This window comes from Sebastes umbrosus, chromosome 21 (assembly GCF_015220745.1).
Source record: "Sebastes umbrosus isolate fSebUmb1 chromosome 21, fSebUmb1.pri, whole genome shotgun sequence".
NCBI lineage: Eukaryota > Metazoa > Chordata > Actinopteri > Perciformes > Sebastidae > Sebastes > Sebastes umbrosus.
In genome coordinates, this window is record NC_051289.1 from 10,508,086 (window position 1) to 10,518,878 (window position 10,793).

The 10,793-nt window shown below is 38.3% G+C and overlaps 1 protein-coding gene across 1 annotated transcript; it reads right to left on the reverse strand.

Annotated features, from left to right (window-relative positions):
• Positions 1–4,944: 4,944 nt before the first annotated feature.
• LOC119480575 (solute carrier family 22 member 13-like) lies at positions 4,945–10,528 on the reverse strand. The gene is made up of 9 exons (XM_037756962.1): positions 9,765–10,528; positions 9,437–9,540; positions 7,638–7,792; positions 6,929–7,100; positions 6,685–6,805; positions 6,495–6,589; positions 6,074–6,288; positions 5,860–5,968; positions 4,945–5,143 (listed from the first exon to the last, which is right to left on the reverse strand). The coding sequence occupies exons 1-9, from the start codon at positions 10,134–10,136 to the stop codon at positions 4,945–4,947; spliced, it is 1,542 nt and encodes a 513-aa protein (XP_037612890.1). The 5' UTR covers positions 10,137–10,528.
• Between the last annotated feature and the right edge of the window lie 265 nt (positions 10,529–10,793).

Sequence of the window (10,793 nt, forward strand, 5' to 3'; positions counted from 1 at the left end):
GTCCTGCTTGTTTCTCTTGTGAAAGTCATGTTTGGCAATATTTCAGATAAAGGATAAATCTTACCTGTTTCAGCTCATCCAAATATGTTTTAGAGTGTTGAGGCATTCCTGCCATTTTTCCTCTTACTGTTAGCCCATAATGCAACACTCTCTTAAAGTAACAGGCTCACTTTGTTAGCTCTGTTCTGGCCTGGCCCTGGCTCAAAACATTCAGAACATCTACTGTTATAAAATATAATACAACCCCAATTTTTCCAACACAGTTGTGAGAATATTCATCTTATATTCAGGCCAATAACTACAATAAACTTAATGTTTGTATCTTTCATTGAATAATTGATTGATTGGTTGAAAGATTGTAACAGAAGCCATACTTTTTACAGATTAACAAGTATTTACATGTTTCTATGGAGCACTGGTTCTCAAACTGGGGTGCCACATGACTGGAAGACACATGTCAAATGAAACTTAAGTTGAATAGACCTTTTTTCACAGCAGACTCGTCAAACACAAGTATAAGCAGTAACATTGTCAATTGCTGCAATGCATTGCAGTATAGACATTTTCAAACTTGACAACATAAATACTCTAAATGGGGCCCTTTGTATTTCCTGTTGCAATGGTAGCTGACAGGAAGTAAACTTGGACCAAAGCTGTTACCCTAGCAACAGAAAGGCAATGAAAATGTCTAGACTGTAATAACTGGAACCAAGTCATAAGTAATGTTATTTTATTTGTCCCACCTGTGCTTTTCCTGCTATGACAAGTAAAATTCATAACAGAAAAAACAGAAATGCACGATTAATTGAAAAAAAAATGGTAAACTCTAGATGTGCCACATAGCTACTGTAACTACAAAAATACCTGTATTACCTCTAACCAGATGCAGTCCTTAAATTGAACTGAACTGTAACTGACAAATTGTTCTCATTTGTAGCATGCGCAATTACGCACCTTTATATGGGGAATTCTACTGCATATTTCACTACCAACAACTGTTCAGAAGAAAAGGGAATTATGATGAGGGCTTTGGACATGCTCAACATAAGAACCGATGGCTTCCAAGGAACACTGCTGACGTGGTGTCCAATGAGTCTGAGGCATAAACACTCAGGGACAATGTGAGTACCAGTAATACTTATCTCTATTATGTAGGATCATATTCATGATCATTCATTAACGTGGCCTCCCTCCATTAAAATTATGTTTGTTTCTGCCCTCAGCTGATTTGATGGTGACGGTGACAACGTGGAAAATTTTTAATATGTGTTTGAGCACCATGAAATGGCCAACTGCGGTCCAAATGTGTTTGTATACTGATTGGTAATGAATGACAGTGTGTTGACACAGACACATAACCCACAACCTTTTTGCAGCAATGGCTTAGTCATTCAGCCTTTGCTTTATATTGTTCACAATTACTGCAACAAACTGCAGTAAACATTTTTGTGGACACGAAGTGAAACTGAAGTTTGTAAAATATATTTTAACTGGGATAATAGAGAATAATCAAAAACCAACATCATCCTGGGTACCAGTGTGGTACTTGTGCAAAAAATCGCTCCATTGACAGATTTTTTTTAAACCAAAAATAAATATAGTTCAATAATGGTCAAATACAATACAAAAAGCATTAAGATGGTTATGTACATATGATAATAAAGAAGCTAATTCACTTGGTTCCTACTGCTGAACTGTTAACATCAGTGGTATTTCATGTCTTTGTCAGTGTCCTTCCTGAATACTTATAAACTTTATTCCACCTCATACATTTCTACTTGCCATGTTGACATTGTGGTCTGAAACATTTCTAACTGATACTGAAGACCTGACGCAACATTACTGTAATTAGTGAATTTCACAAGAATGTACAAAGAAAGGCAAGCATTGTTGAGTAATTTGATTTACTATTTGTTTTACTTTGAAAATATAGCATATATAATGAGACTATATTAACGTTTTGGTCATTGGTCCCTGATTCCAGGGTGGTGCCCCGTTTATTATTAATGTTTATTGATAATCTTTATTAATATTAATAATTCTATTATTATTTATTAATTAATTTGCTAATAACCAAAACCTATTACAGTGGAATCCCTACACCTCCCAAGTAATAATTACAAATTAATGCACTGGTGGAGAGTTTTGTGGAGAGCTTCCATTATCAGGATGTCAGAATCATGAATGAAAACAAATAAGTAATTGACTGTGATTGACTTGACTTAGTTCATTTCGAAGGTGTATGGCCAATATGCATATGACTGTATGAGGCATTACAGTGAAATGTAATAGTAATTGAAGTACATGTTGGGTTAAGCATTCGAATTATTTGACTTTGAACACAACAAATTGTGGATGTGAATCAACTTATTACAACCTTTCAGTTCTAAAATACAATGCAATAAAAACAAATGTCAACCAATTGTGAGAATAAAATAAAATTGCTCATATATATTTTAATGTTTTATTTTCTTGGGGTCGGGGTGGGGGGGTGGGAGGGGTACATGCAACAATTAAAAGTCACAGGTGCATGGTCATAACAGTTTTCCGCTCTTCATTAATTTGTTCAGCATGGATAGTTCCCTATAGGCCCATTCCCTGGTTTTCTAAAATGAAAAGCATAAGGAGGATTATTGAATAGAGTTACTGTGTTTAAATATTAGTGTCTTTTATCCTTAAAATCATGAAACACGTTGCAATCTAGTGTGGCAGCCGATCCACAACTTCTGACTGATGTCACTGAGTGCCTTTTTTTCTTTGTATCCTTAAAATCATATTGCACTTAAGTATTTATCCATTTGTTCAATTACACTATTTGCTGCTACTTGATAAGAGAAACTGTGAAAATTAATGTCCATTTAATGTACAATTGTGTACTACTCATTGTTTTCTCCTCAGCACTTCCATTCTCAGGTTTTCTGCAATACATATACTTGCTCCTCAGTTCCTTCTCATAATTAAGCCCAGTATGTAAGCCATATCACTAAGATCATATTCGTTATAATGATTTATTACACGGCTGTGTTGATCACTTGACGCAACGTTGCCTGAGTTCTGTGTGGTCCTGAAGTTCAACATTGAGAGTTTCAGGCAGTAGCAAACAGAAACCTCCAGCAGCAATGGGACAATACCGTATGTCAGAATGGGGATGGTGTAATGGTAGATGTCGCATATGCTATCTCATACAAAGGGCTTCATAGTGAAAAAAAAAATCAAAAAGAACAAAAACCATATGTTCAAACAGTATATAGCCTACATGCAGCCCAGACTAACACCTCCACACGTACGGCTTCAAACAAACAGCAATAAACGTGGCATCAGGCATGCCCTTTTGGACTTGGTTGCCTGTACTGACTGTCTGTCAGGTGTCGAAACCTGTTACGATCAACACATTCTCACTCTCATCTCGTCAAATATGGCAGTTTGGTCAATGGCCCTACGCGTCAGTTTTGCACGTGTCAATTTCTACTCGTTACATGCATACACTGTCCTTTCAAAATAAACCTCTGTTTACACAGGAAAAAACTTGGTTAGGTTTAGGCAACAAAACAACTTGGTTAGGTTTAGGAAAAGATCGTGGTTTGGGTTAAAATAAGTATGATTGTTTCATAGTTAAGTAGGCAATGTTACGTACGCGACATAATAATGTAACATTACTTAACGTGACGTGACCTACATAAAGTTAAGGAGGCTACGTTACATAAGCAACGTGCCTCATTTAAAATAAGTCAACGTTGATTTTTGGTTTCCCACTGGACACGAATGCCGGTCTCCTGGGTGAAAGCCCTGTGTTTTTACGCAGACATTATCGCTCTTTATAACACGGCATTGTTGAATACTATATTCTGATTGGTCAATCACGGCGTTCTATGGTCTGTTATTTCTTTATAGCAGACTGTTGCTATGGGCGCAGTTCTGATGTCGAACTCTGGATGACCGTTTTTGTGTAAAATTATTGATTTCTTAAGTAAGTAGCCATGTAATAAGCGGAATAATGTACAGCAAGGGAGACATTGTTGTGAAATTCTGGAACTCCGCTTCGCATCAAGGTGCCACATCGCCCTGTCAGGGTTTATTTCACAACAATGACTGGCTTGCTGTACATTATCCCTTACTAATACTACATAAATTGACTTCCTCCTTTACTCCCGCCATAACTATGGTAGGGACTGCCCATTGTTTCGAAAGCCCATTGCTCTGAAAATATACACTCTCCGTGCAACAACCACAAGAATATTGCTAATTATTATGCAGAATGCCATCATTAGACCTTCCTGTCTCATTGCCTTGAAGGGCTACGTTGGTTGGGTTGGTTAGGTTTAGGCATGACGAGTGGCATTAGGTAGGGTAAGGGTAGGAATATCAGGGTAAGCCAATGAGAGGCAGAGTAGGGCGGGTCATGCCTTCGCCATGGTACTAAATTGCAACCGGGAAGGTCAGATGACATTATTTATTAATACGCGTAACAATTAGCCATGTGCTTGTGTTCGGGATAAAAGGCTGTTGGGAGATTTATCGGACTATTGGGGTTTCAGAATAATGGGCCGTTGGATCAATGGCATGGCACCACTATGGCCATGTAGAGCGAGAGTGAGAACGGGCTGTTACGATCAAAGACCCAGTAAACTTTGCTTTCACCTTAGCTGTCCTGTCTTCAAGTCGTGTGTTTGACATGAACTGACTTTCCAGTAGCTTTATCTTTCATGTCATTGTTTTTCATATAAATAAGGAAAAAAATGAACAATGAACGATTGATTATGAAACAAATTAAAGTTTGTGCTCTTCAATTATTTCTTCAGCAATGTAACTGTTCCCCGTAGGTCCATTTGCTGGTTTTCTAAAATTAAAAACAGAAAAAAGGATTATTATATTGAATTATTTACACTCAATGCAGTCTATTTTGAAAACATGTATTTTTTTTCAAATACAGCATTTATACTCAGCTCACTTAAGCTCAGTGTGGTCCTGAAGTTCAACATTGAGGGTTTCAGGCAGTAGCAAACAGAAACCTCCAGCAGCAAAGGGGATGATGCCGTATATCAGCATGGGGATGGTGTAATGGTAGACGTCCAGGAGGCTGATCAGTGGAGCGAGGATGGCGGACACACGAGCACACATGGAGTTTAGACCGAAACCATTCTGCCTGCAAGAACAAACAATGGACTCATCAGGAATCGCACACGGATTGACATGATTCGGTAACGCTTTAGATCACAGCCCATAAATTACAGTGTACTTGATATGGATATATGAGATATCAATAAAATACTTGGTTGTTACCTATACCAATATAAATATATAATTAAAGGGTGAAGAAGACAAGATATAAGGAAAATAAGTCAATAATAACTTCATGTTTTAAAAAAAGATTTCACCTAAATATTTTAGAAATACTGAGTGTCTATTTAATAATTACAGAGCATATAAATATTGTTACTGTGTATAATATTGAGAAATTAAAGTGTAAATAGTTTTTATATATGGAGAACTTATTATTAATAATATTGTGTCCGATGTTCCCGTCATGTTACATGTTACATAAACAGGCTGTAAAATGTGTTCTCGTCATTATTCCTTTTTCACTGTAGATACAGTGTAGGTTCGGGGTATGCATGCTGTCAAATAAAATGGTCCATTGTTCACAATATTTTCACAGTAATTACTATGTATGCTGTAAAATAAAGCAGTCTTTTTCAGCCCTTTTCAAGATAATTACTAATTCAGTAAATATAGGATATGCAGTTTTTAATGAATACCAATAAATAAAGAACAAACTGACAAACAAAATATTCACAGAGATATCAGTGTTAACAACATGTGTAATGTAATCATGAGCAGCAGCAGAAAGAGTGACATTACCTTAAAATGGTTGGGTATAATTCTGGAGTGTAAACGTAGGCTGTGGTGAAAGAGGCGGTAGCAGCAAACTTCCCCAGTACGGCTAATGTTGTTACCACCACAGGAAGATCTGATGGGTAAATAGTATAACAGAAAATGTTTAACATTGACACATTGACACCTTTATGACAAATGTTTTCAGGTACTAAAAACATGTACAAGGTTTCGAAGATACCATTTGGGACAGCAAGGACCACGAGGCAAGCAGCACCCCCAATGAACAGGAAGCCTGCTTGACATATTCTCCTTCCAAAGTGTTGAATTGCAGCCAAAGTACTCAGGTCTGCAGGAATTTCGACAAGACCAAAGATGAACTGTGTGAGGTAGATATTCAGCCCAAAACCTCCAACATTCAGGCTCAGTCCATAATACAGAAGACTTGCTGAGAACCTAGTATCAGTTGGAGAGTTGGAAAGATACATTCAGTTTCCCTAGTTAAAAACAGGATTATTGTGACTAATTTGTCCTATCAACACTGTATCTATTACTCATACTATCTATCATTGCTAAACATTATTCATGTATCTCATGTATAATGATTCGCTGACTGCGAAAGACAGTGGCATGGACAATTATCTCAATTAAAGAAGACACACCAGTTAAAGCCCATGATGAGAGTACGTTTTCTCAAATACGGTATCCGGAAGATGTCCAACATGTTTCTTTTTTCGGATGTGCCCTCCATCTCAAGCTAAACAAGTAAAAAGTAAGTTTTTGAAAATGTACGTGTCATCAAGACGATTATTATGTTTTGGTTGAAGTCAAAGTGTGTTTGATGCAGATCACCTTGTCTAGCAGATCTTCTGGGACCGTCCTCCCGTTCACCCTGGCTGCCCTCCGGAGCTCCTTTTGTGCGTCCTCCTTCCTGCCCTGAGTCATCAGCCAGCGAGCTGACTCTGGGAGAAACCTATTGGAACACAGGTTCAAAATCACAAACTATGATTTGGATGTTCTACTTATAACCTCTCTGTTTTTGGCGAGTAGCACTTTATGAACTTTTCAAAATATTATAGTATAAGAGGCTGCTGACCAGTAATTGGTCCCCAGGAAAAGGAGAAGAGGGCTGAAGAGCACCAGCTGCAGGATCCTCCAGTTGTGGATTAAATAGGTAATGCCAGACAATAACATCAGTCCAACAGCAACTAGTATCATGATGAACGCTGTGCAAAGAGCAGCCTTAGAAGGATCAGTCCACTCCAAAGCTGTAAAACAGATGAGTATTGGACATATTGAGTTATTTTATTTCAGTGGTAACAACAGTGTTTAGTTTGTAGCTGATGAAACTGATGTCCAGCATCCACGTTAACTCACTTTCCAGACACTTCCTTCTTACCAAGTCAAGTGCTGATGACATCCCACTAATTCTGTCTGTTCCACAGTCTGAAACCCAGGTTGCAGCACACATCTCTGTGTGTCTGGCTGACACTGGATGACCTGCTGTCCTTTGCGTCCAACATTGCTCACAAAAGTGTCAGCTATATAAATATAATGTTAAAAATTGACAGTGCATACAAATTCATTGAGCAGTAAATAAAAGCTAGTTTAAGTGAACAGGTATGTGCCCAGTCAGATCATCGCCTGCGGTAAATTGTGTGGGTAATGGCAAGTTATGAAAAATTGCAGAATAGTGTTATTTTCTGGTTTATCATCTGTCCAAAGTAGTTGTTGTACCACCATTTACTTCCATCAAAAAAACGTGACTGATAATGATAATAAAACAAGACAAAAAGTGGACCTACCCATCACAGCTGCGTTCATCTGAATGACAACAACTGAAGTCCCAGAGAAAAATTTGAGAACCATATAAACATAGACGTTTGGTGAGAAAGCAGCACCCACACCAAACAACAGAGAGAGAAGGAGTGAAAGCAGGATCGCAGAGCGTCGACCAAACCTATAAAGAAAGAAGAAGAGCATGTAAGCGTCCAACTTAATGGAGCGGATAACATCAATTTTTCAGTCAAATCGTGCAAATAGTGATACAAGCACCAAATTTGGCATGATGATTGCCGAGGGGTCACTTAGCAAATATAAACGACTGGCCACTTGAAAATCCAAGATCGCGGCCATTTTTCAAGATGGCCACCAAATTGACCTGCTGATAATGATTTATCTCACAGAAATTCATCCAGTTGGTCAATTTGAGTGATCTTGGTGTCAAATTATATGTTTTTCTAGCATGCTGGATCTAATTTTGATAGTTTTAATCATTTTTAACTGCAATATGGCGGCCAGGGAATCAAGCATCAAGACCCAGCTGTTTTATTTTACCGCCGAGAAAGTGTGTGTGAAGCTGAAATATCTTGCACAGTCATTGCGGCATAAGGGGACAAAGCCATCAACAACAATAGGAAGTCCCTGGATGCTGTGACACCCCATGCTCTCATGAGGAAGCAGACACTAAACAGACACAAAATGGCTGCCATATTGCCGTTAAAAAGTGTTAAAACTATCAAAATTAGATCCAGCATGCTAGAGAACATATCATTTGACACCAAGATCACTCAAATCGACCAAGTGGATGAATTTCTATGAGAGAAACAATTAGGTCAATTTGGAGGCCATCGTGAAAAACGGCCGCCATCTTTGATTTTCAAGTGGCCAATCGTTTATATTTGCTCAGTGTCCTCTCTGGAATCATCATGCCAAATTTGGCGCTTGTATCACTTTTTGAACGATTTTTCCACTATCGGCTCCACTAACTCTTTAAAGGTTTAACATGTAAGGCTCAACGAGCGAGCGAGGGAGAGAGAGAGCAGCGATGGTTGAGCGAGCTATAGAGTGACTGAAGAGAGAGAGCGGCGTTAGTGAGAACAAAGCAGTAAATCTGAGAAATAAAACATTATTTTCGAAATGTTTCCCGGCAGTTTAGTTCTAAAGCACAGATAAATACACAATTAACTCGGCACAACTCCGCATAACCCTGCGGGAAGGAACCGAGTTGCCGGATTTTTAATGAATGCAGCCGGAGTCTATGTGTGTGGCTCAGCGCTGCTCTTGGTCAAACTACTGAAACACATAGATCATAGCAGCACTCGAGCCGGGGATCACTGGAACAACATGCACATAACACAACCCGTTATCATCCGTGAAATACGGCCATTTTGTATCGGACAGAGCTAAAGGGGGACTGGCAAAGACAAAGCAGCGATATTTGACAACATGAACGGGCTGCACACCCTGCATGCTGTTATTGGCTGGGGGTTACACCCACACGTGGGGCCCAAAGGCTGTTTGCAGACGCCCAGAAATGTCCAGAGTAAAGCGAAATCAGAAGAAAAGAGAAAATACAGGCAGAGGCATGCAGGGTTTCTGCAGAAACAAACACTGCCACACACTTCTAGTGGGGAGTAAGTGATGATTGGGAGCGATTACTTTAGTATCAGTTCATACATTGTTTTTTAGGAAATTCGTGGATATTATACCTTTAAATGAACATCATATGTTAGAACGTTGAAGAAGAATGGCTCTTTGCTATGAAAGCAAAATCATAGAAACTTGTGAAAGGAAGTGGATGTTTTATACTGTATATACTTACTTGTCAGAAATTGCCCCATACATCAGCGCCCCAACCAGAACACCTGCCATGGAGATAGACTGTGATGCCTCAATCAAACCACTTTTGTCACACACCAGATCAAACTGAAAATGGGAAAGGAAGGTGAAAGGACAAAAAGATAATTAAAAAAATCAAAGGAAGAACTGAGAACAGGGGCATAGTCAGTAATTATGGGCTCAACACAGGATTGGACTCAGGATTGGACTTCCTTGTCAGGAAGCGGTCTCAAACTACCAGCCCACAAACCGCAAACAATTTAATAATATTTAATCTTTTAATCATTAATCATTTATATCCATTTGCTTACCTCTGTCACAAGGCTGGAAGCACCTATGGGTGCGTCATAGTCCCATCCATCTATGCATCCAGTTGTAGTGTTAATCCCATACGCTTCAATGGTCTCCAAATCCAAATTCACAGGTGTGAACATTTTACAGCTTTCAAAACGTCCATCCTTTACCGGGAGGGTGAGATTTTTTTGTCTCTCATCTGTCAGATTTGGCCCAAGCGCCAAGATCCAGTCAGTGTTACAGTGATGTGGAAAGCTCATTCCTGTAAACACCTGACCAATCATGTCGAAAGCTGCAAATATGCAGGGAATGCATAATGCAACCAATAACCATTTCTGAAATAATCCAAACTCCCCAATCTCCTTTAGGATCTGCCCAAAGTTGCTCATATTGATATGCGGCTGAATTTGCAGAGGTTCCTCATCAAAGTGTAGTGTGGGAGATGAAGGAGCAGAGCTTTGAATGCTATCAGTCAATTTACAATATTATGAGGTTAAAATAATGAATCTACTAATTAATATTTAACCAAGCTCATTATATGAGTGTGATATGGTTTTAGATATAGCTCTCATGTTTTAGTAGGGACCAAAGGTCATGCTCTACTAACTGTACAAGTTGGAATGGACAATATAATAAAATGAGCAATAACTCTGATAGTGACAATACATAACTCTACTCACCTAGACTCAACCTACCAACACTAACAGATATTCAATATAGAGGCTAAAACAGGAGAAAAAAGTCGGGCAGAGTCAAAAGTCAGGGAGCATAAATATGTTTCTAGTTTAATCTTGTAAAATGTAATATATGTACATTATTCAATTATTAAATTAGCTAAAACTACTTTAGGAGCAAAATAAGTATTTAACAGACTTTGTATGTATATATATGCGCATACATTTACAAATATGAATACAAATATCTATACATATACAGATACATACACACATATTATATATACAGTATATATATAGATATAGAGAGATATCTAGCTATATATCTCTCTATATCTATATATAGAGAGAGATATAGATATAGATATAGAT